Source organism: Saccopteryx bilineata, chromosome 4 (assembly GCF_036850765.1).
Source record: "Saccopteryx bilineata isolate mSacBil1 chromosome 4, mSacBil1_pri_phased_curated, whole genome shotgun sequence".
Taxonomy (NCBI): Eukaryota; Metazoa; Chordata; class Mammalia; order Chiroptera; family Emballonuridae; genus Saccopteryx; species Saccopteryx bilineata.
The window spans coordinates 4,654,931-4,673,631 of record NC_089493.1 but is presented as its reverse complement, the minus strand read 5'-3'; the positions used below and the strand labels follow the sequence as shown (position 1 = coordinate 4,673,631).

At 59.9% G+C, this 18,701-nt stretch overlaps 1 protein-coding gene across 1 annotated transcript; it reads left to right on the top strand.

Moving 5' to 3' along the window:
- Nucleotides 1-5,322: 5,322 nt before the first annotated feature.
- DIO3 (iodothyronine deiodinase 3) lies at nucleotides 5,323-7,188 on the top strand. The gene has a single exon (XM_066277117.1). It carries the CDS (start codon nucleotides 5,325-5,327, stop codon nucleotides 6,237-6,239), a length of 915 nt encoding a protein of 304 aa, XP_066133214.1. The 5' UTR covers nucleotides 5,323-5,324; the 3' UTR covers nucleotides 6,240-7,188.
- The last annotated feature ends 11,513 nt before the right edge of the window (nucleotides 7,189-18,701 follow it).

Genomic DNA, 18,701 nt, shown 5'->3' with positions numbered 1-18,701 from the left:
AGGGCTTCCTAGAACCTTCGGGAGTTTGGAGAGTCAGCACAGGAAGGCACTAAGAAAGATGATGCAGAAGAAGCCAGAGGAAGGGACAGGACACGCCCAAGCCCCACAGCAGGTTGCTGGGCATCACCTCCAAGTCCTGCTCCTCTCCTTGGCCACGAGCCCCAGCCTCCTCCACCCCCGGAATGCTGCCCAAACACCCTGGCCCTCTCCAGGCCCCGAGGCCCCAACAAGCCCTCCCAGCCTGGCTCCCAGGCTGCCCAACCAGCCCAGAGCCCCACTGCCTCCCCCATTCCCGCCTCGCACTCCTGGAGGGTGCCCGGCTGGCACCTGAAGAGGGACACAGACCTGCTGTCTCGAAGACACCTTTAAGACCAGACCACTGAGCCCTGAGCAGCCGCCACCCCCTGCAGGGCGCCCACCTGTGCAGTCGGGCCAAGCTGGAGTCAGGACAGGGGAAAGGAAGTTGGGAAAGTAGAAATCATTCTCCAAGCAAATGAGAAGTGTGAGCACGTGTGTGGGAGTGCCAGGCACCGCGGGAGGGTCTGCTCACCCAGGAAGGGCAGCAGACTGGTCCGGAGGGGATCTCCCGAGGGCTGCTCGTGGTGGCCTTAGGTCCTGTGAGACCTCACTCAGCCCTGGCTGCCAACACGTCCTACCTTGCTCCCTGCTGCTGATACACAAAGGGCTGAATGAAATACCTTGAAATCGTCCTGACCCAGGTTCGCAGTAAGTCCACACCGCACTTGCTGACGCGTTTCACAAAAGTTTATTGCACTCCTGCAGGCTGCCAGGTTCAGGGTCCTCTCGGGCCTGGGAGAGGCTGGGCCGGGCAGCAGATGGGAAGCGGAGGTGAAACCCACCCACCCCAGACAAGGCTGTGGACACGGAGAAAGGCTGACGGCAGGAGCGCACAGGAGCACAGAGGAAGGCGCAGCCCATCTGGGGGCCAGGCAGGCCGGGCCCAGGCGGAGGTGAAGGCAGAAAGGAGGAGGAATGAGAGTTGTCGGGGAAGGAGAGGGGCTAGGGCACAGCACGCACAGAGGCCCAGAGGCAGAATGGTGCCCGGGAATGACCAGAGCATCTAGAGGCCAATGCAGGGGAAGGGCAAGGTAGAGCCAGTGACCAAGAGGGGCTGCAGCCCAGGCGGCAGGTCGGGTGAGGTGGGAGGGGCTTGGCCAGCACACACCTGTAGCTCAGGTTGGTCCATCTCCTCCCAGAAGCCTTGGGCAGCCCTCCTGCAGGGTGGCCCTACCTGCCCCATAGAAGCCTCAGCATCAACCTCTGGCATTGGGAGTTGCTCTACCAGGAGGGAGACGGTGACTGTATCCATCGCGCACACACCAGGCCCCACAGAGGGCAATGTTGGGGAGGGTCAGGGTCTGGGCACCCCTCCACGTCTTCCCCTTCACAGGGAGACAGCCCCCATGAGGATCGTCTGGGAAACAGGGAGACCACCAGCAGCCTAGCACTCTCTTGGCCTCACACCCTTGCCAACTTGCTCCTGGACTCCAAACGGACCTCATTCAACTGTCCTTCCTTGTCTCTCCCCTGCCCACCCCCTGCTGGAGCGGCCAGAGGGCAGACAGGAAAGGGGCCAGGCCTAGCCAGGTCCAGTACAAGAGGAGCAACACCAGCTCCAGCAGCAGTCCCCCAGGGCAGAGCCGGCCCAGTCCCTCACTGCCACTCCCGAGGACAGGTGAGAGCAGCAGCAGTCCCCAAAGGCAGAGCTGGCCCAGTCCCTCACTGCCACTCGCGAGGACAGGTGAGAGCAGGACGGGCAGCTGGTAGGAAGGGCCAGGTCTCAGGCGAGCTGGGTTCTGCCCTGGGCTGGGGGGAGGAGGGAACAGGAGCTGCTTGGGGAGGGAAGAGGGCTTGGGAAAGGGAGAGGAAAGAGAGGGAGGAGGGGGAGGGGCAGGAAGCACTAAAGAAAGTCACCAAGCTGGGATCTGTGTCCCAAAGGCCAAAGGCCAGTGCCACCTGAATCTTGGGTCTGCCCAGGGGAGGACAGGCCCAGGGGGCTGTGGGGGCGGGTGAGGCTGAGTGCCTTGTCCGATGTCCTGGGGAGGACAGGCCCAGGGGGCTGTGGGAGCGGGTGAGCCTGAGAGCCCTGTCCGATGTCCTGGGGAGGACAGGCCCGGGGGGCTGTGGGGGCCGGGTGAGGCTGAGTGCCTTGTCCGATGTCCTGGGGAGGACAGGCCCAGGGGGCTGTGGGGGCCGGGTGAGGCTGAGTGCCTTGTCCGATGTCCTGGGGTGGACAGGCCCAGGGGGCTGTGGGAGCGGGTGAGCCTGAGAGCCCTGTCCGATGTCCTGGGGAGGACAGGCCCAGGGGGCTGTGGGGCCGGGTGAGGGTGAGTGCCTTGTCCGATGTCCTGGGGAGGACAGGCCTAGGGGGCTGTGGGGGCGGGTGAGGCTGAGCGCCTTGTCCGATGTCCTGGGGAGGACAGGCCCAGGGGGCTATGGGAGCGGGTGAGGCTGAGAGCCCTGTCCGATGTCCAGGGGAGGACAGGCCCAGGGGGTTGTGGGAGCAGGTGAGCCTGAGCGCCTTGTCCGATGTCCTGGAATCCCCAGGTGTGCACTGCAGCCTGTCAGCACGAGGAACAGAGTGGGTCCCCCAAAGTGGCTGACAGCCTCAAAGCACTGCTCTCCTGAGCCTCCCTGTGTCTGGGGGGTGGGGGTCAGAGGCTGCTGGCTGGGCTGGACCTGACACACTCACAAAGGGGACAAGAGAGGCCATTCTTACATCTGCCCGGGACCACTCCTTTCACACACACACCATGACCAGCTCCACCAGCTCCCAGGCAGCACAAAAGCCTCAGGTGGCTTCACCCCTTCTGACACTGAAGGTGGAAGGAGGGAGTGGGGGGGAACTGCCCCAGGGCCCCGTTCCAGCGCTTGTGTGAGTGGAGGCAGGACAGGCCTTTGATTGGTACCCCAGAATCAAGGAGTCAGGGCTTGAGAGTTTGGCCAACAAAAGCTGGGACTCCTCTTGCTTGCTCTGCCCAGGAGGCAGCAACCCCAAGCCCCCAACCCTCTCAAGAGACTTGTCAAATAGCCTTCTCCTCCTATGCCCCCCAAAACCCCCAAAAAGCCCAGAAAGGCAAAGAAACACCTGTGAGCCAGAGCTGCCCTGCAGAAGGGGCAAACACATGGGACCCCACCCCCAACGCCCACCGTGGAAGAAGACTCAGGACTCAGCCAGGCTTGGCTCAGGGAGAATTCCCTAGCCCACCTGAAAGACCCCTACCAGGGTTCTGAGGGGCCCCACACACTCTCTGAGACGTAGGGGAGGCGGCTGGCTTCCCTCTGTGAGAGAAATTCCCGGATGTGCTGCCCCCAACGCCCCTGCCTCAGGCCGCAGAGAAATCGCCTGGCTGGGAGAGAGAGAGAAGGGGCTATACACACACACACACACACCCTCCTATCACACACACACACACACACACACACACACACACACCGCCTCCTATCCCTGGGGGTCTCATCCTGCTGGATCCACAGGGTCCTCGGGGATTTTACGGAGCAGAGGGTTCCTCCAAGACCGCGAGAACCGGAGGCGAGGACCTCCGCTCCTGAGTCCAAGTCATTACCCCCGCGCCCGCTGGTCCCCGGGTGGAGGCGACTTCTCTGGACTTGTTTCCTCTCCGCCGCCACTAATTTGGCCTTGCCCTCTGGGCCCAGCGAGCTCCCACTTCGGCCCGGGCGTGAGCGAGGTCTCCGTCCCGGGAAGAAGTTAGGCGGCTGGTCCAAGGTCGGGTGGCACACGGGACGCAGGTGGCGGTGGCCCGGACTCTGGCTCAGCTACCGCCACCCCAGACAAGTCCCCGCGACTGCGAGGGCGTCCGGGCGCCTTGACTCCCCAGACGGGGTACAGATCCCTCGGAACTGGGCGCAGGCAGGCCAAGGCAAAGCGGTGCTTGCTCCCAGCTTCGGGGACCCCGGGTCAAGGCCTTTCTCCCGCCCAGCCGCCCCGGAGATCAAGTCTCCAGCCCTGCGCTGCGAGCAAGCAGAAAGACGCGGCGGCAGCACCGAGCAGGGAGCCACGGAGTTGGGGAGGTGCCCCGCACCCCTAAAGCCTCAACACACATTCCAGGTTGAGAGTACGCACTTTCCGCGTCCGGGCGCCTCCGCGGTGAGTCGAGCCGCAGTGCTCGCGGTCGGCGAAGGTGGCTCAGCTCGGGCGCTCCAGTCTCGACGTTCCCGGGGCAGAGAGCAACGTCCGGGGACGCACGGGACGGGTGCGCCCGGCGGCCGGGGCTGCGCCGGGCGAGGCAGGCGGCGAGAGGGGAGCGCTCCGGCGTTCAGGCAACAGCTACCCCTAGTGGGAGAGCCGCCGGGGCCGCCGCCGCCCCGCGCCCGTGCCCCGCGCCCGCCGCGCCCCGCGCCCGAGGCGCTCCAGGGGCGGCTGGGCGCAGGGACTGCGCTGCTGTCCCCAGCCCTCCCGTCTGCGGCGCCGGGTGCTCACCCACCCGCGGGCCCTGCCCTCCGCATCACCCCGCTGGGCCCCACGCCGCTGACCCGGGAACAACGTCGCCGGGCAGGGACGTGATGGGACGGGGCGGGCGCGGTCGGGGCGGTGCGCGGCAGCCTCCGGCAGCGGCGGGGGGCGCGGAACGCGGTGTGCGTGGCGGGGCCGTGCGGGGGGTGGCCGTGTGCGAGGCGCGAGTGTGAGCGCGCGCAGGAGACGAGCGGGCGAGCGGGCGAGCGGGCTCCGGGACGCGAGCGGCGCCCGCGGGCGAACGGGAAAGGCGGCAGGGACCCAAAGTTGCCTCCTCGGGGGCCCGCGTCCCCAGCGGGGTGGGAGCCGCGACCAGAGAAGCGGCGGCCGTGGACCCGGGCATCGGCGGCACCTGGGCAGCGGACCCGCACGAGCAGCAGCAGCGGGGGCGGCGTTGGCGGCGGCGGCGCGCGGGAAGCGAACCGAAGCTCCGGCGCGGCTCGGCGAGCGCCGGAGAGCTCCGCTCAGGTGAGCGGCAAGAGGGACGCGGGCCGGGGCTCGGCTGCTGGTGCCAGAGCCGCGCCAGCGCTCGCACTAACTGGGGGGACCTCCGCAGCGGACGCCTGGGTCCCTGCTGCAGCTCCCCGTCCTGGGCCGCAGCCCCAGCTGGGGTCCCCCGTCCCCGAGAGCTGGCCTGACAGCCCGGCCCACTGCCCCGCCCTCCGGCCGCAGGCGCCCGCCCCAGACCCAAGATTTCTAAGGTATTGGCCCCGCGGCTGGGGCATCCCTCCGGGCTCAAGTTGCAAGGGGGCGGGCCCCGGCTGGAGGTGGAGTCTCCCGCCAAGTGGAGCCTCGGCTATAAAACGAGCTCCCGAACAGCTCCGACCAGATGCCTGGCTCGGCCACCGCGCCCTTGGTGGGGGAAGAGGGTGAAGGGTCCCAGGGGGGTCGGGGGGCGTCGGTCACCATGCTCCGCTCCCTGCTGCTTCACGCCCTGAGGCTCTGCGCCCAGACGGCCTCGTGCCTCGTGCTCTTCCCGCGCTTCCTCTGCACGGCCTTCATGCTCTGGCTCCTCGACTTTCTGTGCATCCGCAAGCATTTTCTGGACCGCAGGCGCCGGGGTCAGCCCGAACACGAAGTAGAGCTCAACAGTGATGGTGAGGAGGTGCCCCCCGACGACCCGCCCATCTGCGTGTCAGATGACAACCGCCTGTGCACCCTAGCATCGCTGAAGGCAGTGTGGCATGGCCAGAAGTTGGATTTCTTCAAGCAGGCCCACCAGGGTGGTCCAGCGCCCAACTCCCAGGTGGTCCTGCCTGACAACTTCCAGTACCAGCATATTCTCGATTACGCGCGAGGAAACCGCCCGCTCGTGCTCAATTTCGGCAGCTGCACCTGACCACCGTTCATGGCGCGTATGAGCGCTTTCCAGCGCCTGGTCACCAAGTACCAGCGTGACGTGGACTTTCTCATCATCTACATCGAAGAGGCACACCCCTCCGACGGCTGGGTCACCACAGACACCCCCTACATTATCCCACAGCACCGAAACCTGGAGGACCGGGTCAGCGCAGCTCGAGTACTGCAACAAGGTGTACCTGGCTGCGACCTGGTCCTGGACACCATGGCCAACTCCAGCAGCTCGGCCTACGGCGCCTACTTCGAGCGCCTCTACGTCATCCAGAGCGGCATCATAATGTACCAGGGCGGCCGTGGCCCAGACGGCTACCAGGTTTCGGAGCTGCGCACCTGGCTGGAGCACTACGATGAGCAGCTGCACAGCGCTCTGCCCCATCCAGTGTAGACAACCAAAGGACAATTGACCGGACTTGGAGGGCCGTGCCTTCGAGCCTTCGAAGCCCACGTGCAAACCTCCCAAACCAAGTCAGGTTCGGCCATGGGGCCAGTGACACAGCTGTGCTGAGCCACAGGTCACAGGCTGGGTCTGCACCCTCAGCCAAGCCACCTGAAGACCCTCCACCCTGCCCCCCCCCCTGCTTCTGTGACTGTCCCTCACCTGCACCTGCCTGGCTAGCTCTAAGTCCCCATCTGAGTGTGCATGCAGTACCACCCTTCGCCTGTGTGCCCCTGGACCTGTCACGCAGAGGCCCCTGCTGTGTTCTCTCACACCCCGTCCTAGAGAAAAGAGCCAGTGCTTTTAGCCGGCACAGCAGCCCCAGCAAGGAGACTTTGGCTGTGCCCTCAAGCCCCGAGCGCAGCGGGGCCCCAGCAGCCGGTGCAGCTCACCCTCGTTGCCTGGCGCCCACACCTGTCGCACTCAGGCAGGGATGCTCTGCTCTGCTTTCGTGTCTATGGTCTTGTGTCTGTGTCCACGTCTTGTGGGGGGGGCTTAGGGTGGGAAGGGGGGGCAGAGTTATTTCCCCTCCCCCTTATTTTGGGTGCTCTGGAGCCCCACTGCTGATGACGAGCTGTCTCTAACTGGTCTTGACCACGAGCTGCTTCTGAATTGCAGGGGACTTGCAGCAGCACCTAAAACCAGCGAGGGGGGAAGTGCTCTGGGTTTCCATGAAGAAACCACCATATTGGGTGGGAGAGGGAGGCTGGGGACCAGAGAAGGGCGGCTCAAGAGGCACTGGTGAAGCTGTTCTCGGGGCTCCAAGGAGAAGAAGAGTCTAGGCTCCTGGGAAACGGGTCTGGATGGATGGCTGAGTCCGGGGGAGAGAGGTGGGGGGAGAGCATGGGGACCCCCAGTGGGGGGCCTTCTCGGCAGGGCTGCTGATTGCAGGGCAGCGGACGGGAGGGGGGGGGGCTGACTTGAAGTACATTTAGTGAGTGTTTTGCTGGAAATATTCCCTGTATATAAACTTCTTTTACGTTACAGTAATAAAGGCTTGAAGTAAACTGCTTTCGGGTTGCCTTTGGTCCCTTTATTTTTCCTTCCCCCTGAATAGCAGCAGGAATTAAACACAAATCTCTCCCTTGCATCCTCATCGTGACCTTGGGAGGGGAGGCTGGCTGGAAGGAGCTATCGCAGGGAGTTGGGGGGGGGGGGAGAATCTAAAGGGACAGGGTCTGTGGCTGTGGCCGGGTCGCGTGCAAGTGCACACATTAGCGATGTGGGGGCGGGGGGTCTGGGATCCAGAGAACAGAGAAGGGGCAGAGCTCAGCGGGGTCCTGGAGGGAGACTGGAGAAACACGGGGGTCCTCACTTGCCCCCGCGAGCGCGCGCATGCACATAAACACAGACACACGCACACCCAGTTACAGCTGTCCCTGCAGTAGCGCGTCTAACTTCTCCCAGAGTCCCACCGTGCGGGGTGGGGGGGGGGGGCGGGGGGGTCTAGGGACTCGGGACTAAGTAGGGCTGGGCTCCTGGCCGCCGCGGGCGACTCTGCACACCTGACTCCTCCCTCACCCTCCTTCAGCACCTGCATTCTCCCTCACCTCCTTCCCACACCTGCAGTGTTGTCTCCCCACACAGCAGCACCCCACCCTTGCGGGGCTGCTGGGGGCTGCAGGAGGTTGGACCAGCCGAGCTTTGCGTGGCGGAGGGAGAGGTGATGGGGGAGGGAAGCGGCTGTGCAGCGCCACCACACAGGCGGCAGCACCGACTGCGGCGCGGGGGTGGCGCTCAGTGCGCCCCCCTCCCCGGGTCCCCCTCTCCTCCTGCCCCTCCTCAGCTACCCCAGGGCCGAGCCAAACCACCACCATCCCCAAAACGCTGGGACGTGGAGGACAACGAGGAAGATGAGCGGAAAGAGACCAGAAAGAGGGGGCTGGCCGCTGGGGGGTGCGGGGGCTAGGGGTGAGGGGTTGCGCTTTTTGGCATAAATCCCCGCCCACTGTCACGGCCAGGCGCTGCCACGCAGACCCGGCCTCACTGTCCCCCCCACTGTTCGTCGGGTGGGGGCGACACTGGGACCGAGGGGTGAGCACACACACCTCCCCCTCCCTCGGCGGTGACACCTGGAGCAGGAGCGCGGGTGGGAGGAGACAGAGGACAGATGCGGAGGCGGCGTCTCCCGCGCGGAGCAGGGGGAGCCGGGCAGGGGGGCCCAGGACCGTCCGGGCGGGGGAGGGGCGGAGGCGTGTCCGCGAGCGCGCGTGCACTGAGGAGGAGTCTGCGCGGGTGGGGGGCGCGGCAGGCAGGAGGGGGAGGCCCCTGCACCGCCTCGGCTGCCTCCAACTCCGCACCAGCCCCCAAGCCGCTCCTGCGTGAAAACTTTTTTGTTTTGTTTTGTTTTGTTTTGTTTTGAAACTGACACCCTGGGCTGGGGGTGAAAAAAAAAATTTTTTTTTTTGCTTTAAAAGTATTTCAATTGAAAAATAAGAGAGAAAAAAAGGGCACAGATACTATTTCTGCATCTCCTCCCCTCCCCCTGCTCCCGCGCGCTGCTTTTTACCCCGAAACCCCAGGGAAAATACGGACAAGCGGCAGGGACCCGGAGGGGCGCTGGAGAAGGCGGCCCGGAGCTCCGGCCCGCGCTGGCCCAATGCGGGATTGGGGGCAGGGACGAAGCGGAGGGCGGCCGGGGACGACCGCGGAGGCCCCACTGCGCGCTTCGGCGCTCCCCGGACCTTCATGCGTCTTGGGGCCCAGCTGGACCCGAGGAGCGACCTGTCCTCTCGGCGAAGTTCCGCCGCCCGGCTCCGGTACCGAAACTCGGAGAGCTTGGCGCTGGGACCTGCGGGCCCGGCCACAGCCCGCGCGCTCGCCGCCCCCGAGGCGTTCCAGCGCCCCTCCGCCACCTCCACCTTTTCCTCTTCCCTTTTCCATCTCCCTTCCTCCCCCTTCATCTTTCTTTCTTTCTCTCTCCCTTTTCCCTCCTTTTCTTGTTTCTTCCTTTTCTAACACTTTCACTCTTTTCTTTTAAAATCTCCCCTCCTCATGGAAGCAATTGACGCTCGTTGTCAAAATCACAGAAAAGTCGGGAGAAGAAAATAAAACCCACCCGAGGCCACCTCCGGGTGTGCGCTTTCCAGCTTGCCTCTTCCCGGCCCCTCACACTGGTAAAAAAAAAAAAAAAAAAAAAAATTTTAAAAAACAAAAGCAGGGTTATTCTTTTTTTTTTTTTTTTTTTTTAAAGCCTATCATAAACGTTTAGCTCCTGCTACCCCTGTTTCCAGGTCGGTAGATAAGTCTTGAGGGGCGCGAAGGGTGCGCGCGCTCCGGGCTGAGGGAAGTTTCTTTACACAGAACGGAGTCCTGAGCAGCCCGCGCCCGCAGCCCCGCGCGCGGTCCAAGTGAAATTGCTCGGGCAAGACAGCGCATCTCTCTATGATGGATGCTTTCCCATATTCTGCTAAGCTGCCTCCCAGAAAGTCTATTTGATTTTTATTGTCTTCTATTTTCCCAGTGCTCTCTCTTCTTCATTTAAAAGTCAAAATGTGATGATAATACACACAAATCTATCCTCAAAATTAAAATTTAAATACAGGAGAGCATAGAACAGAAAGTGCAAGCCTCGTTTAGAGCAGGATTTTTCAAACTGCACGTGGCGACCCAGCAGTGGGCCATGATACCAGTTTTATCGGAGGAGTCCAGCATCTGAAGAACTGAAACAGAACAAACACAAATACAATGTAATACATTTCACCTGGGATAACTGCCCTTTTTTGGAAACCTGTTTCAGGGGTGTGTGTGTGTGTGTGTGTGTGTGTGCGCGCGTGCGCGTGCACACGCACAAGGTAGCTGATGTGAAATGTATTTCTCCTGAGGGATCAGACATGTTTGGAAATGTTTGCAAGTCCCCACCCCGGAGTCATTCTTCCCCCGTACTCCTGCTGGAGGGTAGCCCCTGTGAACTGCTCCGTGTCTCCTTCCAGACTTCTGCACCCACTGACATTCCCAGATAGGAGTCCCGTCATCAGGATCAGGCTGCAGGATGTTTGATGACCGCCCCTCCCACCCTACACACTTGCTCTGCCATTGGTTTTCCTGGCTTCCTTTCCCCATCCGTATATTTGGAACGAGCAGGTCTGTGCCTGCAGGTTAACTGTGCCAGGCACCATCTGGGTGTCGGAGCCCCCCCACCCCCACCCGACCCGGGAGGAACTCAGCTCTGCCCTCATCCTCATCGTCAGTCTTTTCCGGGTCCACTGTCAGCTTTAGCCCACGGTTTGGTCTTAAGCCGAGAAAGGAAGGTGGGGCATTCATTGAGTTGGTGATGAAGATAGTATAGATATTTGCCCCTTGAAGGCACAAGTGCCTCCTCCAGGAAGACACGGAAGGAGTAGCATCCTGGGTGGAGGGCACTGCCAGTGCAAAGCCACAGGGGCCTAAAAGTAAAAGTTGTGTTCAGAAAGCAGGGAGCCTCCCCCCCCCTCAATGTGGCTGCAAAGCAGGAGGATGTGGAGAAAGAGGAGGAGGGCAGAGAGGAGCCCAGGGCACCAGCCCGGGATCCCTGCTGAGCCTCCGGGATGGGAGCCTCAGACAGGAAAGAAGGGAAGTGGGGGGAAAGGGGAAGCACTTAGCGGGGATGGGGGGGTGGACGAGCCCCCACGGACAGAGGGGACAGCTGCACTTTCAGGGGACAGACCGGTATCTCTGCCTTGGGCCTAGCAACTGTCCTCTATGTAATTACCTGATCAAAATGAATTATTGGCCCAAGGAGTAGGTAGTTACCATAGACGTTCGTGGCCTCCTCTTTGTATTCTCCAGACATCCATCTGCAGGAAAATAATGTCCCACACCATGAGACTTTCACAGGTGGGAGAGCCAGTGACATCTGTGGGCTTGCTCCAAAACCGAGCGCTGGGCAAAGTCCTTTATTGGGAGTATTTGATTTGGTCGTCCTAACATCCCTCTTAGGTGAAGACCACCATTCGCCCCATTCCGTTGATGAAGAAACTGAGGATTGGCATGGTTAGCATAAAGTGGGCCAAGGGATTATGAGCAGAACTGTGTCCTCCTTCAAAACCCATATGTGGCGCTCCCAGCCTCTACTACCTGAGAATGTGCCCTTATTTGGAGATAGGATCTGTAAAAAGGTAATTAAGTTAGGATGAGGTCATTGGGCTGGGCCCTAATCCAATAGGACTGGTGTCCTTATAAGAAGAAGAGATTAGGACACAGACACGCACAAAGGGATGACCAAGTGAAGACACCGTGAGGAGGAGGCAGCCATCTGCAAGCCCAAGACAGAGGCCTCGGGAGAAACCAGCCTCCAGAACTGTCAGGAAGTCATTTTCTGTTGTTGAAGCCTGCCCCCACCCTCAGCCTGTGGTCCTTTGTTAAGGCGGCGGCAGCCCGAGCAAGCCAAGCCCATACACAAGGTCATGCTCTAGAAAGTGGTTTGGAGCACAGGCCTCCCTGGCCCTGGCACTGGGGTGTGGCATCAGCTGCACAGGATTGATTCCTCCCATGGCGGCTGAGAGGCATCCATCCAGGCCCCGCGGACTCCCGAGACAGGTTCCTTCCTCGGTAGGTCATTGTCGTTCCATGAAAACCCAGCCCCTAGGACAGGGAGCCTGAACTGGGCGGTGAGCGTGCATGCTCTGCTCTCACATCTGCAGACACTCACACACATGCAGCTCTAGAAAATCCTCCCCAGGGGTTCACAGTAGCTGTCTCTGTGTGGGCGGATTCGAGTGTTTTCTTACTTTCTCCCGGTTGCTTCTCTGGAGCCTGTGATTTTGCTATAGTGAACACGTATTGCTCTTATGACAGAAAAGTAAACCTAAAAGCAAAGGTTGTGGCAAGTAGAAACCTGGAGGCAGGGAGGCCAGGGCAGACCGAGGTGCTGGTGCCGGTGCTGGTGGTGAGACCAGGCCCAGAGGTGGGGGTGGGGTGGGGAACTGCTGAGAGACATTTGCAAGGGTGAGGGGATAGAACTGCTGAATAAAACATGGGACACCAGGTACATGTGAATTCCAGGTAAGCAACAGGTAATCATTTAGCACAAGCATGTCCAAATATTGCACAGGCATACTAAAACATGCATGTGTGACTTATCTGAAATTCACATTGAACTGGACACCCTGGGTTGGTTGTTTTACTAAATGTGACAATCCTAAGTAGGGGTTGGGGGGAGACAGTGATGCAGTCTGTCCGAGGCCCAGGTCGGCCAGCCTCCGAGCTCAAAGGACCATGGCTACAAAGAGGGGGGGCCCTGTCTCTAAGATCTTTGGTTCCATCTTCCAGAGACAGTTGGGCCCCGGGGGCCACACAGGCCCCCAGACTCTCCAGAGCCTGCACATGGTGACCCGGAGCCGAGGAAGAAACTGGCACAACCGGTCACGCAATTGCAGGGCCTGGTGTGAGATGAAAATGAAGGGCCCCTTGTTCAAAAAGCAGGGAAGGAAAGATCTCAAAAAGAAAGCCTTTTCCTCTTCTGCGCTACCTCAACCTGCCGTGGTGTTTATTTCTATCTGACACCATTATAAGTAAAGGGGGGAAAAATTAACATTTAAAATTATGTAGACTGGGTTTTCCCGAAAACCGGAGCCAAGAGGATATGTGCAAAGAGATTTACTATAAAGCATCAGCTCACAGGACAATGGAGGCTGAGAAGTCCAAGATTTGCAGTGGCGAGCTGGAGAGCCAACCCAGGTAAGTTTCAATCTGAGTCCAGGGGCTGAGACCCAGGAGAGTCAATGGTGCGATTCTGGTCACTCTGAGCCTGATGACAGTCAGACAGAGAGAGCACATTCTCCCTGCCACACTCAGCATTTCGGTCTGTCCAGACCTTCAGCGGGTTAGACAAGGCCCACCCACACTGGGGTGGGCAACCCGCATTACTCAGCACACCAATTCCAGTGTTAACCTCATCCAGAAACCCCTCGCAGACACACCCGGAATAATGTTCCACCCAATGTCCGGGCACCCCACCGCCCAGGCTACTTGACGCATGAAATGAACCATCACAAATTTATTAGCATGCATGTTGCCTTTCATCTTTTCCAAATTTAAATGCAGCATGAGAGCCTTTGAGACCTATACAGAATCTCTGAAATGTCACAGTTTGTGTTTCACGGCGGCTCCTACCTGCACGTGGGTTTTATCCTCACCAGCACAATGGAGACGCCACACAAATGGACTCACCTGTTCTCATGTCACGCCCCAAGACACGCCTTCATGCTGCTGCTGGGGAAGGAGGGGCTGGTAGGAAGGGGGCTGTGGGTGCCCCCCCCCGTTCTTTCTGCACCATCCTTTATCAGGGCAAGGCGTTGACAGCTCCCACACACACCCACCTCATGCTTACTCTGAGTCTCGCTGAATTCCTACATGCAGGTTGTAACGCCAGTGGCTGAGGCCAGGAAGGTCCACATTGGGTTCGGGCAGATGGTAGAAAAACCGCAGAGCCAGAAAGGGTTGGCCATTCCATTTAATAAAGTCTCGCCTGACCAGGCAGTGGCGCAGTGGATAGAGCGTTGGACTGGGATGCGGAGGACCCGGGTTCAAGATCCCGAGGTTGCCAGCTTGAGTGCAGGCTCATCTGGTTTGAGTAAAGCTCACCAGCTTGGACCCAAGGTCACTGGCTCGAGCAAGGGGTTACTCAGTCTGCTGAAGGTCCATGGTCAAGACACATATGAGAAAGCAATCAATGAACAACTAAGGTGTCTCAATGAAAAACTGATGATTGATGCTTCTCATCTCCCTCCATTCCTGTCTGTCTGTTCCTATCTATCCCTCTCTCTGACTATCTCTCTGTCTCTGTAAAAAATAAAGTCTCACAAGGGCGGACAAGCACACAGGCAGGGAAAACCGCCTCTCAGGCAAACAAACAGCAACATGGCCCCTCACAGTGGCGGGCAGGCACCCCGCCATCCGCAATCCCCCATCTCTCTTGAGCACAAGCACCATAGCCTTATGTAGGCCACACACACAGGTGGTGCTGCCATGCACTCACGTACCAATCATGCCAAGTGCTTGCAGCCGGTAACCCCGCGAGCAAGCCTAACACAGCTGCCCCACAGTCCACCCCTTGAGGGTTAGGCTCGCTTCACAATCTACATGACATCAAACAGACTACAGCAACAACAAAAGTTACACAATAATTACAGTAATTACAAAGGTGCCCTTGCCAATGTCTCCCTGAGCACTTTGCCCAGGTTGTTAACTGGAGGCCCTTCCCTAGCCCCCTACTCCACGGCAGGCGGGAGGGCCTGTACAGTCCAGGGCTGTGTCCGTGGAAACCTTAACGTGTCCTTGGTGCATCTCGCCAACTGGGTGAGAGCAGCTTCCCGGTGCAGCAGGGCTTCCCCAGGTGCCAGCCCCCCCCCAATCAAGGTCTCTTATACTTGCAGTCCAAGATCGGTCCATGACAGCCCAGCTGTCTGGGCAAATCACCAAGGTAAAGGTCAGTTACAGGCAAGAGGTTCGCATGGGGCCTCAGGCCTCCCCCCTCGTCCCTGCCGTCATGGCAGCTCCAAAGACACTGCCCCAAGGAGGAGCGCGTGGCAGCGGTGGCCAACCTCTCCTCCTCTGCTCCGGAGAGCACGACACCGTCCGCCCCTACGTCCCACAGTCGCAGCAAGCCTTCCAGGGGCTCACTCTTCTGCTGGGCCTGTACCCTCTTGGCAAACACCGGCTGGGCTCTGAGTCTGGGGACGGTGGTTGCAGCCTGAGCCTCCCGCTCTGAAGAGGAGTAGTCAGAGACGCTCGCCCCAGCCGACTCAACTCGCAGCCGCTCCGCTGGCAGGGATGCAGCTCCGTCCTCCACGCCCGCGTCGGCGCCTGTGGCTGCCGGCTCTCGCCTGAAACCAACTCTCGAGCTCCTGAACCTGCAGTTGTTTCTCCAACAGCCGTCGCTGCCAACATTCAGTTTCCAGGGCAAACTGCAACTCCTAAACCTGTGACTTTTTTTTTTTTTTTTTATAGAGACAGAGAGTCAGAGAAAGGGACAGACACACAGGAACAGAGAGAGATGAGAAGCATCAATCATCAGTTTTTTGTTGTGACACCTTAGTTGTTCATTGATTGCTTTCTCATATGTGCCCTGACTTGGGCCTTCAGCAGACCCAGTGACCCCTTGCTCAAGCTAGCAACCTTGGGTCCGAGCTGGTGAGCTTTTGCTCAAACCAGATGAGCCCATGTTCAAGCTGGCGACCTCAGGGTCTCAAACCTGGGTCCTCCTCATCCCAGTCTGACGCTCTATCCACTGCGCCACTGCCTGGTCAGGCCGAACCCGTGACTCTTTGTCCAGAGACCGCCCTGGTGCTGGGCACCGTGGGTGTTCCACCTGTACGTCCCATTGCAGCTCTCGAACCCGGTCGGCCTCCCTCTCCTGTGCTCGCTCAGTCCACGCCATCACTGGTTCTCAGCCTGCAGCCTGATCTGCAGCTCTGTCCCCGGGACCGTTCCAGCCCCTGCCCTTGCTGCCATGCGCTCTGCAGCTGCCCCTGGAGCTCTCAGCCTCGGGCCGCCTCTTGCACAGAGCTCTGGGTTTCCTCACCCCCAGGCTCAGGCCCCCAAAAGGACAGCCACAGGGAACCATACACTGGAGAACAGTGACCACTCCTCTTTCCACCCCTCAAGGGCATCGGCAGCTCCATACCCATCTGCTCTGAACCCTGCCCACTACGCCAGATGTAATGCTGGTGGTCCAGGCCAGACAGGTCCACACTGGGTTCGGGCAAGTGGTAGAGAAACTGCAGAGCTGAAAAGGTTCGGGCCATTCCGTTTACTAAAGTCTCACAACAGCGGACAAGCACACAGGCAGGGGAAACCGCCTCTCAGGCAAACAAACAGCAACATGGCCCCCACAGGGCAGGCGGGCACTCTGCCATCCACAATCTCCCATCTCTCAAGCACAAGCACCCCAGCCTTATATAGATCACGCACACGTAGCGCTGCTACACACTCATGTATCAATCATGTAAAGTGCTTGCAGCCGGGAGCCCTGCGAGCAAGCCTGATACAGCTGCCCCACACGGGTCCACTGACATCCTCTGCTCACGGGACATCATCAGTGCTACATGTGAGTGGGGTGGCAGGGAACAGGGCCACGCTGTTCTCCTCCGCTCACATTTGCTCCTGCTCAGTGCCCCATCAGACTTCACTTACAAACACAAGTGCAAAGGCAAAAAAAACAGTAAGAATTCCGAGACCCAGACAGCAGTGCATTATTAAACCAAGCCTGGGGCCCTCGGAGCGAAGGCCCTGCACCAATGCCCGGGAGGCACATCTGTGAAGCCGGCCCTGACTTCCAGGCCCAAGGGAGCCCTCCTCAACCCCAGTCCAGACCCGCACACACCCACACACTCATACTGGGGCCCACCTGCACCACATGCACCCACTCAGACATGCACATGCTCTTGAGTTCCAGAGTGGGGTTGGCTCTTCAGGTCGATTGGTGCAGTGGGGCGAGTTATGGCTGCTCCCAGTCCTCCAGCGAAGAGAGTGGAGCTCAGAGACATTAGCTAACATCCTCAGGATACACGCTTTTGGCCTCCAAAGCCATACCCTTGGCCCTTCCTACTGCACTGGGCTGTTTGCTTGCCCTGGACGGGGTGCTGTGAAGATGGCAGGTGGACACTCGCCATCACCGTGCAGTGACCTCTGCTGGCTTGGGGAGACCGTGGTCAGAGGTAGAGTGGGGGATGAAGATGGGAGGGTGCTGAACAGAGGAAGGTACCAAGACCAAGCAATGGCATTCTGCCTGTTCTTCAGCCAGAGATGCAGTGCAGGGGTGTGTGTGTGTGTGTGTGTGTGTGTGTGTGTGTGTGTGCGTGCGTGCGCGCTTGTACGTGTGCATGTGGGAGGGTGTGTGAGAGCAAGTGTGGGAGCCTGTATGAGGTTATACCATTAACTGCCCTCTCCAGACCCTCACTGAGCCCCCGGTACCCACTGGGCCTGGACGAGACACCGGGGAGGCCTGGTCCCATCCTCACAAAGCAACCAGGCTAATTAGAGAGACAGAAACCAACAATGCAGAAAGCCCAGGAGGTGAGACACCCCAAGGCAGAAGGTCAGGGAGAGCTTCCTGGAAGAGGTGCACCATGAACGTTTGGGGGCCAGGCGGGAAGGGCCCCAGGAATGGAAAGAAAGACGTGGGTAGCCTTGGCAGTGAGAACATCCTGGCGGGTCTGGGCAATGGCAGTAAAATCCAGGAGGCCCGGGAGGAGGCAGGCAGGCATGAAGGGACGGCTGGAAGACCCCTCACGGAGCTGAGGCTTTGCCTTGACGGCCCTAAGGGAGACAGGAAAGAGCCCTGGGGTGAGCAGAGGGACCAGCTCCGTCCAGGATGGCTGTCCCTAATGGCACCTCGATCACCCAGATGAAGGTGCTAGGCTCCAGCCAGTCCACGCCACAGCCCTGCCCCCTCTGGCCTGAACTTCCTCCCCCTGATGTGTGACCCCACCCAACCACTCTGCTCTGGGCGGAGCCCAGGGCTGCCAAGCTCAGCGGTGAGAGCAGCCCACGCTGAGCTCCTGAATCTTTAGGACCCCTTCCCCAGAGCAAGTGCTGGAGCCCTCCTGTGTGCACCCTGGCCCGGACACCAGTCCTCAGAGACGACGCAGAACTAAACAGCACTCGGCACCGTCCCCCGTGGACTGCGCTGGGCTCCAGGGAGGACCCGCCCGAGGGAGCCTAACTGCTGTCCTCCCAGACGTCTGCAAAGCCAGTGCAGCTGCACACAAGCCCAGCAGGCTGCTCTCCAGCCCAGCCCAGCCCAGCACTCACCAGGAGTGGGACCAGGACTGGCCACGGGAATGTTTGGAGGGGAAAGAATTGGGGAGACTCCAGGCGTTTGTTCTGTCCTGGAACAGATATTCATTCCCAGCCACGACCCTGCTCCACAGGACAGAACTAGCGAAGCGTGGCCCGGGTGGAGCTTCCGTGCAGGTTGGGGAGATCAATAATTATATACAGACAAACTCTGAATGATAACAATCAACAAATCATAGTAAAGTAGTGAAACTGCTGTGGGGGGAAACAGGCGGGTGTCACAGCTATTCAGTGCTGTGGAGTAGATCACCCCGAAACCTCGTGGCTTAAAACCACGCATTTTCTCAACGCTCCTGGGAGCTCTGGGGGCTGGCTGGGCTCTGCTGGGCAGTCCCCGCCAGGGGTCTCTAAGGCAGTGGGAGTTAGATGAGAGCTGGGGCTGGTGTCATTTTGAAAGTTTCTGTGCTCACATTTCTAGTGGTTATGCCAGCTGGGAACTTCCTCGGCCCGTGGCCAAAATACCTGTGTGGGGTCCCTGTGTGTGACCTGTGCTCTATCCTACTATGTCAGCTGGGCTCCAGGAGCAAAAGTCCCGAGAGAACATGGCAGAAGTACAAAGCATTTTTACAACTTAGCCACACTGCATCCCTTCTTCAAACTCTGTCCAGGTAGTTACAGAAGTCTGCTTGCTGG